The 12,775-nt window shown below is 41.8% G+C and overlaps 2 protein-coding genes across 4 annotated transcripts in view; one reads left to right on the forward strand and one right to left on the reverse strand.

Annotated features, from left to right (window-relative positions):
• Positions 1-514: 514 nt before the first annotated feature.
• On the reverse strand, positions 515-2,070 carry ZNF830 (zinc finger protein 830). The gene has a single exon (XM_008057462.1). The coding sequence runs from the start codon at positions 2,037-2,039 to the stop codon at positions 927-929; it is 1,113 nt and encodes a 370-aa protein (XP_008055653.1). The 5' UTR covers positions 2,040-2,070; the 3' UTR covers positions 515-926.
• A 33-nt stretch (positions 2,071-2,103) lies between these two features.
• CCT6B (chaperonin containing TCP1 subunit 6B) overlaps positions 2,104-12,775 on the forward strand; it is a 57,411-nt gene continuing 46,739 nt past the window's right edge. For 2 of the 3 annotated variants that reach the window (XM_008057463.1, XM_008057465.1), the window contains exons 1-4: positions 2,104-2,342; positions 4,532-4,595; positions 5,162-5,296; positions 8,386-8,559. In XM_008057463.1, the coding sequence (XP_008055654.1) occupies positions 2,113-2,342; positions 4,532-4,595; positions 5,162-5,296; positions 8,386-8,559 (603 nt within the window). In that variant the 5' untranslated portion in view covers positions 2,104-2,112. The remainder of the gene's footprint in view (positions 2,343-4,531; positions 4,596-5,161; positions 5,297-8,385; positions 8,560-12,775) is intronic. The other variant, XM_008057466.1, reaches the window with a different exon arrangement.

Genomic DNA, 12,775 nt, shown 5'->3' on the forward strand with positions numbered 1-12,775 from the left:
AAGCAAAAGTCCCCCAAAATATAATGGGTTCAGGATTTAGGGAAGTTACTCTCTAATTCTGGCATATATTAGAGTAACCTGGGAGCTTTCAAAAATACAGTGGCCTGGGCCCCACCCCAGATTCACTGAAAGTTAAGGCAGGCCTCAGGCACTTGAGTTTCAAGTTTCATAGGTGATTCTCATGTGTAACTGTATCTGACCATCATTGGTCTAGTTAAGAGAAACTTTAGTTTAAGAAGATTAGTAATGCTGAGGCAGAAGGATTGCTGGAGCCCAGCGGGTCGAGGCTGTGGTGGCTGGGAGCGGCCACTGCATTCCAGTCTGGGCAATGGAGTGAAACTCCAACTCAAAAAAAAAAAAAAAAGAAGATTGATAATGTTTGGCATATATTTCTTGATGTTCTCCTAAAGTTGTTTTTAAACTCAGGATACTAATTAACTGATTAACCTACAATGACTTACGTTTATGAGCAGTGTTCTAAAAAAATCCCCCAAAACAAAATAAAACTTCTGGGCTTGATTTAGGGGTTAGAAAAAGACATATACTCCCCAATTCCACACTGAGTGTTCATCTAAAAGCCTGTCTGTTGATCTGACTTCTAGTAAAAAGTTTCAAAACAGAATTAAGTAAATATATATTTAATATGTACAGTATTTACAACTTACAGATTTTACACCTCAAAATTATATAGTTAAGCCTGTTGTGAAAAAGTTGGCATTTTGGTATACAACACTTCAAAAATGTCAAAAACAACTTTACTTTAAAAATATTTTACACTTTCCAAAGTTCTGTAGCTCACTGGCTCATCTTATCTAAACAATCCAGTTAAATACTTAAATCTCTAGGCATGAAGTGACTAATATACTGAAAGACAACACTTTTTATACAAGAGCAGATCTGATAAGAAATTTCAGGTCTTTAAAACGTTACAACAATGCCCCTTTCACTCTCCAATCCTGAGACAACAAATCCTGTAGTTCTCCCTCATCATCGCTGTCAGTATGTTCCTCTTCCTTTTTCTGCAGTTCTTTTATGGTAAGGATCTCTTTAAGCTTATTTTTTATTTCATCCTGGCGATTCCGCAGTTTTTCCACTCGGCGGTAACATTCTATCTGTTCATCGATCTCCCCAATCTGGCGGTCCAACCGTCCCTCCTCATCCTCTTCAGCAACTATGGCTTCGGAAATAGTGTTGACCTGCCTCATGGCTTTTTGAAATTCGTCCCATTCCTTGTCCATCTGATCCTTTGGGGCATCAACCTTTCGTACCTTTGCATCTACCTCAGGGTCGTCAAAAAAACCTTCCGGTAATGCTTCCGCGGTGTTTTCTCTCCTTTCCACCACTTTTTCATGTACTTCTGCTTTTTCGATTGACCCTGAATGAGGAATTATGGGGGCCTTGGGAGGATTTGTATTAAACAAATCGTTTGACAGCACACCACTTGTTAGTTCCCGCGAGGATGAAAGCGAGTGTTCCTTGCCCTGTGCGTCGGGCTTGCTGGCGTCCTCCCTTTTTCTTTCTCCTCCTCCCTCCTCTTCCTCTTCCTCCTCCTCCTCATCTTCATAATCAGGCAGCAAACCGAGTCCCAAATGCTTACTGGAAGTCGCTCTAGTGGACTCCTTTACTGTTCTGTCAAAGTTGGTGGGCAAAGCGGACGTGGAGGGCTGTACCTGAGGCATCGAGGAAGACTTGGCTCTCTTGACATCCTGGCAGTCTGCGTCGGGAGCCTTCCTCTTGGCGGACTGAGGAGCGGAGCTGGCGGACGTACCCTGGGTGGCTTCCTTCGCCCCTTTCAGCTCGGCCACTTTCTCTCGGTGCTGCTTTCCCAGGACGTGAGTCTGCCACAGGAGCTCGCTCTTCACCGGGGTGTTACACAGGACACAGCTCAGCTGCCCCAAACGGTTGTACTTCGCAAATGGGGATTCTATCCGTTTCCGATTGTTGCTCAGACGCTGTTTCTCCTTCATCAATCGCCGCAGTTCTTCCTGGCTCACCACTCGCTTTCCAGACGCAGTCCGAGCCGAAGCGGAGGACGCCATGACGGCGACCAGAGTCCAGGCGATTCTGGCTTCCGTCTCGGCGAGGCCTGATGACGTCACTTCCCTCCGGGCGATGATTGGCCGAAGCTCAGGAATGTGGGGTGGGGCGTCAGGGTTTTTGCTGAATATCGCGACTGAAGCTGTTTTTGCACTTAACGGTCGCGCCATGGCTGCGATAAGTGCTGTAAACTCCAAGGCAGAGGTGGCTCGGGCCCAGGCAGCCTTGGCGATCAATATATGCGCCGCCCGAGGGCTGCAGGATGTGCTGCGGACCACCTTGGGTCCTAAGGGCACCATGAAAATGTGAGGCGGCGATTGGAGCGGCGGTTTGGCCGCCGGGGGCTCGAGAAGGTGTCTGGCGGCCTCGAGGCAGCCGTTCCGCGGATATTGGAGCGGGAGGACGCTCCCGCGGGCCTGGTTTCCCTCACTCTCACTCCTGCCCGGAGGCATCAGTAGTTTGGTGGGGGAGAGGAAGAAAAGCCTCCCCGAGGGAAGGGCCACATGGATGGAGTTGTGACGGCCCCTTCCCTGCTCGTTAAGGGTCTTCTGTGATTAGAAGGTTCATTTAGTGTCTCATTGGAAATATAAAGCATTTAACTCCTCTGCTCTTTAAGACTATATGCCCTTAGTCCATGAATTGGACAGATAGTTTGGTTTATGTATAGCAGCTTGTTGTAGTGGAGGGGGCTTTGGAGCCAGGAAGCCCTGGGTTCAAATCCAAGTTCTACTTGACTCTCTTGGCCTGCGCTTCTTCATATCTGTTCATCCTTTCAGCATACATTTATGTAGCAACATTTTCTTTAGATAAGAGTGAGGAAAAGAGACTAGTGAGAGCAAAAGAGTGTACGAGGAGAGGTACATGCTCACAGGAATTAGCAAAACAAATTACTATTAACGGTAAAAGAGGGCACTTATGTACTAGGTGCTGGGAATGCAGAAATGACAGTTTCTGTTCTTTAGGAGATCTGGTAGAGACAGATAATCATATGCATCTAATTATATATAGATGCATATGATTACACTGGGGAAAGGGACTAATTACTGATGGCAGAAGGAAAAACTTCTTAAATAACATGATAAAAAAAAGTTTAATCATAATCTTGAAAGAGGAATAAGAGTTCACCTGTTGGAGAAGGGAGTAAAGGCCTTCTAGGCAAAGTAATTTCAGGAATAAGAAACCCAACAGATACAAAACCTAAGCATGGTGTATTCAGGGAAACCAAAGGATTTGCCAGTGTTTGAGGCAGGAAAGATAGACATAAACCAGATTGGGAAAGGTCGAGTATGTCATTGCTAAGTTCGTTTGGAGAATGTAAAAATCACTGAAGGCAGCCTAGCATGGTGGCTCATGCCTGTAATCCCAGGACTTTAGGAAGCTGAAGAAGGAGGATCACTTGCGGCCAAGAGTTTGAGATCAGCCGGGCTAGGTGGCTTAGCCTGTAATCCCTCGCCTTTGGGAGGCTGAGGTGGGTGGATTGCCTGAGCCTGCGGGTTCGAGACCCGCCTGGGCAACTTGGTAAGACCTCATCTCTACAATAAATCAAAAAATTAGCGGGGTGTGGTAGCGCGCGCCTGTAGTTCCAGCTACTTGGAAGGCTGAGGCGGAAGGATCGCCGGAGCCCAGCAGGTCGGGAGCGGCCACTTACACTCCAGAGTGAGACTCCAACTCAAAAAAAAAAAACAAAAAACAAAGAGTTTGAGATCAGCCCGGTCAATGTAGCAAGACCCCCGTTACTACAATAAAATAAAATAATTAGCCAGGTGTGGTGGCTCATGCCTGTAGTCCTAGTTCTTACAGAGACTGAGGAGGGAGAATCATTTGAGCCCAGGAGTTGAAGCTGCAGTGAGCTATGATTGTGCCACTGTACTCCTAACTCCAGCCTGGGTGGTGGAGCGAAACCCTGTGTCTTAAAAAAAAATCATTGAAGGATTTTTTTTTTTAAATCAGAGAGTTGCGTTTAGAAAGATAAATGCAGTATGGAGGGTAGGTTTAAATTTGGAGATATCAGGATGCTAAGTAGAGATGATGATGACAGTAGATAGAAATGGAGAGAAGGGGGCAGACTCAAGAGACATTTAGGCTGTAGGATTGATAGAATTTGGTAGCCTAATAAGGGGTGAAGGAAACTGAGTTGAGTGACTGAATGAGAACATTCACCAAAATAAAAAACCTGCAGGAAATTTGCAAGTTTGTGCTTTGTAGACTTCCAAATAGTCTTTGACGGAACCATTGTTCATAACTCATGAACTGCTTTTATCTTTAAACCTGTAAATGCTCCATTTGGGATGAAACCGCCATAAGCAGTCCATCTGGGGAGAAGTAATTCTATGAGCAGCAAATGGTGGTAATCACCATAGTATCTCCCTATGGTACAGTGGAAGTTTTCCCAAGCCTAGTTCTCTGTAATAAAGATAGCGGAGTGGCAAGCACTGGGAGTGTCTTGCTTGAGTCATGCCATGTGAGGGTAATAACATCACTCTTCTCTGAACAGGCTTGTTTCTGGTACAGGTGACATCAGACTCACCAAAGATGGCAATGTTCTGCTCCATGAGATGGTGAGCTGCTGCTGCTGACGTCAGTAAACCTTAATCAGCCTTAATTAAAAACATAGTACAACTTGTATATCTTTAAGCCAAGCCTGCAGCTAAATAAATATGACAGTCTTGAGACGTACTTGTTGGATTAAACCTCAATAAAAAATGTTTTTTGGTTGTTTCCAAATATTTGTATAGTCCAAGTAATAACTTATGGATACTTAAACATTAATAGTATCTTTTAAGAACATTCCATTATGTTCTTTGTAATCATGGGAAAATAAAAAATCCTTTGCAATTTTAATAAATGAATTCATCTTTGAGATTGAAGGATTTAATCTTATTTTGGAAATGTCACTGCATTCTGAAGCAAAGTCTTTTATAAGATGTTCAGACCTCATTACTTCTCACTTTTTAAATTTTGGACTTGACATTTAAGTAGTGATAATATAAAATTTGTAAACTTGTAGAAAGAAACTTATTTCATTTCTTAATTTTACTGTTGACCCTTAGGTTATCTTGTTTTCGGTTGCCTACTTCCTTATCTCATCCTCTATCTTTTTTAATATGTTGCTTACCTTTTCCAGCAAATTCAACATCCAACAGCCTCCTTGATAGCAAAAGTAGCAACAGCTCAGGATGACATCACAGGGGATGGTACTACTTCAAATGTTCTAATTATTGGAGAGTTACTAAAACAAGCTGATCTTTACATTTCTGAGGTATTACAATTTCATATAATTCACATTTTATTTTGAGTGGAAAGTTTTTTTACTAGTAAAATGGTTTAATTATCAGAGAATAAAAGTTAATTTTAATAAACATATTCTTGTACAATTATAAATGCAAAAATAATGAATTTTTTTGACAAAATAATGTCTTTTACTGAAATTATATACCTCTTTAAAATAAAATATTTAAGATAGATAAAAAGGTTAAAATTTACCCATGTACCCATGGGTAATTGCCTAAGAAAGAAAACACACTAATAAAGTTGAAACCAAATTATGCATCTTTAAAACAAATAACTTGGAGAAAAAATATTGAAGATTTTCTACATTGTAAGTTTGCCTATCTTTCTAGTTTGATTTTCCTTTATAAACCATCTACTGTAGCCAGACGTCTTCATTCACTAGCCTCTGAAATCATCACATTTCCACCTTGGTGTCTTTGTTTAGTCTATATTATTTTCTTGGCATTATTTATCTCTTTTGTCTAATTAAGTATTTTAATTTTTACTCTCAGGAATCATTTCAGCAAAGCATAACCTGGTCAAAGTGCTAGAATTATTACTTCTTTGTGTTCCATTTGTTTTTGGGAATTGTCTATTATTTAGTACCTGCCACTTGGCTGTAAACAGTAGCAACTTGACTAAAATTCACTTAAACAATAAGGAAATTATTATCTCCCATAATGGAACATTGAGAGATAAGGCAGGCTTTCTAAGGTTGAATGATTACAGAAGTCAGTCAGTTCAAGTACTCAAGTCCTTTGTCTCCTAGCAATTCCACTCCCAATGCTGTTCCATCCTAAGGATTATTTTCATCCTGAGTATAAGACTTTCAGAGGAAATCAGGGCTGACCGTGTCCCTTAGTAATACTCAGCAAGAGGGCAAAAGAAAATATTCACAATATAAATCCTTCCTGTAGTATAATTGGGCCAACTTTAGTTTTTTTTTTTTTTTTGAGTTGGAGTCTCACTCTGTCACCCAGACTGGAGTGCAGTGGCTGCTCCTGGCCACCGCAGCCTTGACCTGCTGGGCTCCGGCGATCCTTCCGCCTCAGCCTTCCAAGGAGCTGGAACTACAGGCGCATGCTACCATGCCCGGCTCATTTTGATTTTTGGTTTATTGTAGAGATGAGGTCTCGCCAAGTTGCCTAGGCAGGTCTCGAACCTGTGGGCTCAGGCAATCCACTCACCTCAGCCTCCCAAAGGCGCAGGATTATAGGCTGAGCCACCAAGCCAGCTCAACTTTAGTTTTATGTCCATCCTAATCCAATAACAGTTTTTAGGGGAATTGACTTAGACTAATCAGGATCCACTCCTTGAGGTAGGGATAGGGTAAGCTTCCTTTGAAGTAGAAACAGAAGAGGAATACCCAAGCAGATATTAGGATTGTGTCAGGAAGAAAGAAATTTGGGAAGGGCAAAGTGGTAACAGACATTGACATAGTTATGAAGCTCTATGACCATACAGTAATAGAGTTAGGCACAGGAAATGATAGAAACAGTAAGGCTGGAGGGCTATCCTAAACTATGCTATGTCATCAGGAAGCACTCTAGAGGCAGTAAGACCAGGATTAAATCTTCAGGATGAGGAAGAGTGAGCCAGATGAAAGATAGAGGGGGTTGAGGAGAATGGCATTCCAGACAGTAGGAACAAAATGAGCAAAGGCACAGAGAAGAGAAGCAAAATGGTATTATATGGAGCTACAAACAGTTTGGTGTTGCTGGAATTTCAAGAGACGTGGACAGTAGTGGAGAAGAAGTTGGAGAAGGAGATGGAAGGCCAGATCTGGGCAACTGGGGGGCACCTAGTATGCTAGCTAAGAAGCTTGCACTTTATGCTGTGGTGTTACAGATCTAACACAACACTTTAATGACTCATAGGGTCAGATTGATATTTATATATCTGGGGGACAACTTTTTAAAAAACTGTACTAAGTCTCAAAATGGGCAACAATTTTAGCAGTCAGGACCAGAGGTTTTCATAGTAATCGAGATGAGAGACTGTGGGGTCCTAGACCAATGAACATTTTGAAAATGGTAAATAACACAAGCTCTAGAGTCAGGTCTTATGGTTTAAACCCTGGTTCCATGTCTTACTGTCTTGGTGATCTAGGGCAAATTACATTATTCATTAAAGTCTCGGTTTCCTCATCTGTGAAATAGGGATAAAACACCCACTTAATAGTGTTGAGAGGATTAAATTAAGTAATTCGTATAAAGCCTTTAGAGTCATGCTCAACACAAATGCTTAATAAACGTCAACTTTTATTTTACTTTATTTCTTTGAGTCAGGGTCTCTGTTGCCCAGATTGGAGTCCAGTGGCATGATCACGGCTCACCACAGTCTTGAACTCCTGGACTCAAGCAATCCTCCCTCTTCAGCCTGGGCAACAGAGTGAGGCCCCAACACGAAAAGAAAATGTAGGCTCACACATTGCATTCAATTGTCATGTCCTTTTAGTCTCTTTTAAGCCGAATTAGTTCCTGAGCCACCCTTTGTGCCTCATAACGTCAGTATTTTTAAGAAGTGTAGGCCAGTTATTTTGTAGAAAAAGTCCCTCAGTTTGGATTTGCCTATTTCCTCAATTTGACTCAGGTTATAGATTTTTGGTGGGAATATCACAGAAGTATTGTTGTGTTCTACTGAATGCATCCTATCAGGAGGCACATAATGCCTAACTCTCCCATTACTGTGACAGTAACTTTGATCTCTTGGTGAAGTGGTGACACCACAGTGGTCTATCTACCACTTTTCTTCGCATCAATGCTGGTTCTTTAACTCTACATTGAAAGGAGTCTTCTTTTATGCCCATTCAGAGGAGTACCACATGACAACAATATAGCCATAATTTTTGGAAATAAAAAGGACTTTTGCAATTTTTTGTACTAGACTTCAATTTTTTGTATAAGTTTGAAATAATTTCAAGCATGAAGCACTAAAAATGGCTATTTAAATAAATTATATACATGCACTATATTTTGTGGCATTAGTGCAACTTTTTTTGATATATGTGTTAATGGAAGGTTACTTTTACTTTACATGATTTACTTTATTATTTATAATTTTACATTAATGTTACAGGGTCTGCACCCTAGAATAATAGCTGAAGGATTTGAAGCTGCAAAGATAAAAGCACTTGAAGTTTTGGAAGAAATTAAAGTAAAAAAGGAAATGAGAAGAAAAATCCTCTTAGATGTAGCTAGAACATCTCTACAAACTAAAATTCACGCTGAACTGGCTGATGTGTTAACAGAGGTATTTTATTAAACGTTTGCATTCAGAATCAGTATAGCCTAACACATGGTGATATTTTTCTTTTTTTCTTTTCTTTTTTTTTTTTGAGTTGGAGTCTCACTCTGTCACCCAGATTGGAGTGTAGTGGCCGCTCCCGGCCACCACAGCCTCGACCTGCTGGGCTCCGGCGATCCTTCCACCTCAGCCTTCCAAGTAGCTGGAACTACAGGCGCGTGCTACCACGCCCGGCTAATTTTTGACTTATTGTAGAGATGAGGTCTTTCCAAGTTGCCCACGGGTCACGAACCCGTGGGCTCAGGCAGTCCACTCACCTCAGCCTCCCAAAGCGCTGGGATTACCGGCTGAGCCACTGAGCCCGGCTGATATTTTTCTTTTCCCATAAGATAAGTAAGTATTGCATGTGGTTCCTTTAAACATAAAATGTGGAAGGCAAATATTTACTTTGTAGCTTACATATAGACTAGATTTGACTGGACAGAACAGTATTTGTAATTTTTTCAGAAGTGTCATTTTTAGGCCTCCTTTTAATTGACTTGAAAGTTGAAAGAGGTTTGACTGCCTGTGGATCATCTCCTACGGGAACTCTGGAGTAGTATATTGATCTCTTTGAACCTAGAGGTCCCTATTTTATTTTGTGAGATGACATTGGGAAAGTTGTTTTAACAGCATGCTTTTTAGATAAGGTTACCACTTTAATGAAGCGTGATTGATATGATATATAATATTCACATCTGGGAAATGTATATTTGTTTTGCTTACTTCAAAGGTAGAATATATGCTACATAAAGACAGGATTGGCTGGATATTTTGGTTAGGCTTTTATCAGGTAGTGATTGTTTGATAATATCCTTATTGTTCCTAAGCTTTGGTTTCCTTTTTTAAATTGTATTTTATAGATGTGGGGTACAATTTAGGATTAGGTATACAAGTGGTCATTGTATAGGTAAAGTTTGGGCCTCCCTTTGGTCTCTACTTTGCCTGGTTTGAGATCAGGTACCCTTATTGATGTTGTATCTCCCCCAGCTTTGGTTTCTAAAACTTAAATATATTAGCTTATCAGGAATGATGAATTCGTAGCAAACTAATTCACAAGACATTGACAAACAAAGCAGAATGCTGTCTAACTAATTTACTTTGAGAAATACAAATGCTAAATGGACTGGAATACCTGGGTTGTTTCTGGTCAATTCTCTTTACTATTAGGAAAACCAGCTTGGGAAATCAGATTAAGATCAAACAATTTCTTGCTAAGCAGAGTCAGAAGAAAGGCTCTGTTGTGTTTTCTGCTGTTGGAGTACTCAAGTGACCCAGAACCTTCTTGGTATCTGGTTAGGGAACCCATTCTCTTTTGGTGTCACAGAAACACTAATATTCTTACTATCCTTATTAGGCCCCAAACCAAATATTATGTTACCTCAAGTAAACTTTTCTAAGATACAGTTTAAAAAAATATTCATGTTTTAGGGTAGTTATACCTTAGCTGTTAATTTCCTATAGTCATTTATGACTTTCATATTATGTTCTGAGTTAAACAATAAGACATGCTTTTTTCTTTTTTTTTCATCCAAGGCTCACTCTGTCACCCAGGCTGGAATGTGGTGGCACAATCACAGGTCACCACAGTTTTGACCTCCCAGCTCAGACAATCCTTCCTCCTGAGTACTTTGGATCATAGGCACATGCCACCATGCTCAGCTAATTTTTTTATTTTTTTGTAAGGGCAGAGTCTCACTATGTTGCCCTGACTGATCTTGAACTCCTGGGCTCAAGTAATCCTCTTGCCTCAGCCTCGCAAAGTGCTGGGATTATAGACATGAGCCACTGTGCTTATCTCTTTTTTTAATTTTAATTTTTTTTTAAATTTTAAAGATGTGGGGTATAATTCAGGGTTAGGTATACAGATATTCATTATGCAGGTCCCTTGTTGATGAAGTGTGCCCCTCCTTCCCCTGGCAGGCAGTTTCCCTCAACTGCCAATTCCACCACCCCCCACCGGCAGTTTCCCGCTACTGCCAATCCCTTTCTTATAGTATTATAATAATTGTTCGAGGTCTGCTTATGACTGAGAACATATGGTACTCTGTTCTTTGTTTCGGTGATAGATCATTGAGTATGATAACTCTAAATCCATCCAAGTTGCTGCAAAATCCATATGTTTTTCCTTCTTTATGGCTGCATAATATTGCATTGTATATATGTACCACATCTTTTAAAAATCCAGTCCAGCTTCGATGGGCAGCATTGTTAGTTCCATGTTTTTACTATTGTGAATAGAGCTGCAACAAACATGCATGTGCAGGTATCTTTTTTGTAGAATGATTTTTGTTCCTCTGGATTTATTCCCAGTAGGGGGATTGCTGAGTTATATGGAAGGTCAATTTCTAGTTCGTTCAGAAATCACCACACTGTCTTCCAAAGAGGATACACTAGTTTGCATTCCCACCAGCAGTGTAGATGCTTGCCTTTTTCTCCTCATCCTCGCCAGCACCTATTTGTTGTTTGTTTTATTAATGATGGCCATTCTTACTGGAGTTAGATGATATCTCAATGTAGTTTTGATTTGCATTTCTCTGATGATGAGTGAGGCTGAGCACTTTTTCTTTTTCTTTTTTTTTTGAGTTGGAGTCTCACTCTGTCGCCCAGACTGGAGTGCAGTGGCCGCTCCCGGCCACCGCAGCCTCGACCTGCTGGGCTCTGGTGATCCTTCCGCCTCAGCTTTCCAAGTAGCTGGAATTACAGGCGCGCGCTACCACGCCCGGCTGATTTTTTGATTTATTGTAGAGATGAGGTCTCGCTGCCCAGGCGGGTCTCGAACCCGCGGGCTCAGGCAATCCACTCACCTCAGCCTCCCAAAGGCGCGGGATTATAGGCTGAGCCATCGAGCCCGGCTAGCACTTTTTCATGTGTCTGTTGGCTGCCCGTTTATCTTCTTTTGAGAAGTGTCTGTTCATGTCTTTTGCCTACTTTTTAATGGGGCTGTTTGTTTTTTTCCTTTTGGCCCATTTGAGTTCCTTGTAGATCCTAGATGTTAGGCCTTTGACCTGATATATCTTAAATGATATATTCCTGGAGGCCAGGTGCAGTGGCTCATGCCTATAATCCCAGCACTTTGGGAAGCTGAGGTGAGAGGATTGCCTGAGCCCACAGGTTCAAGACTAGCCAGGGCAACTTGGCAAGACCGCATCTCTATAATTAAAAAAAAAAGTTAACTAGGCGTGGTGGTGCATGCCTATTAGAGGACTGAGGTGGAAGGATCACCTGAGCCCCCTGCAGGTTGAGGTTGTGGTGGCCATGAGCGTGCCACTGCATTCCAGCCTGGGCGACAGAGTGAGACTCTTATTCAAAAAAAAAAAAAAAAAAATCTCTGGTGATATGTGGCAGAATAAATAAGACATATCTTTCTGGAGTGTCAATTTTACTTTACAATTTTAGGGGAAAGCATTAATTTCACATTAAAACAAACATGTATATATTGAAGCATGATATGGAAACTTCACAATAAAACATGTGACAAAAATTTTATGTTATTATAGCCAGCAAATTTGACCTATTTCCTTAGCTTGCATTTTCTCCTTTTCCATTAAGGAGTCCTTTGGTTAAAAAGTTTAGATAGGGCCGGGCTCGGTGGCTCAGCCTGTAATCCCAGCACTTTGGGAGGCCGAGGTGAGTGGATTGCCTGAGCCCGCGGGTTCGAGACCCACCTGGGCAACTTGGCGAGACCTCATCTCTACAATAAATCAAAAAAATTAGCCGGGTGTGGTAGTGCGTGCCTGTAGTTCCAGCTACTCGGAAGGCCGAGCTGGAAGGATCGCCGGAGCCCAGCAGGTCGAGGCTGCGGTGGCCGGAAGCGGCCACTGCACTCCAGTGTGGGCGACAGAGTGGGACTCCAACTCAAAAAAAAAAAAAAAAAAGTTTAGATAGGCCGGGCTCGGTGACTCAGCCTGTAATCCCAGTGCTTTGGGAGGCAGAGGTGAATGGATTGCATGAGCCCGTGGGTTCGAGACCTGCCCGGGCAACTTGGCAAGACCTCATCTCTACAATAAATAAAAAAAAATTAGCAGGACATGGTAGTGCTCACTTGTAGTTCCTGCTACTTGGAAGACTGAGGCAGAAGGATCGCCGGAGCCTAGCAGGTTGAGGCTACGGTGGTCAGGAGAGTGCCACTGCACTCCAGTCTGGGCAACGGAGTGAGACTTCAACTCAAAAAAAAAAAAAA

Source organism: Carlito syrichta, unplaced genomic scaffold (genome assembly GCF_000164805.1).
Source record: "Carlito syrichta isolate Samal-C Ts95f unplaced genomic scaffold, Tarsius_syrichta-2.0.1 Scaffold303021, whole genome shotgun sequence".
Lineage (NCBI taxonomy): Eukaryota > Metazoa > Chordata > Mammalia > Primates > Tarsiidae > Carlito > Carlito syrichta.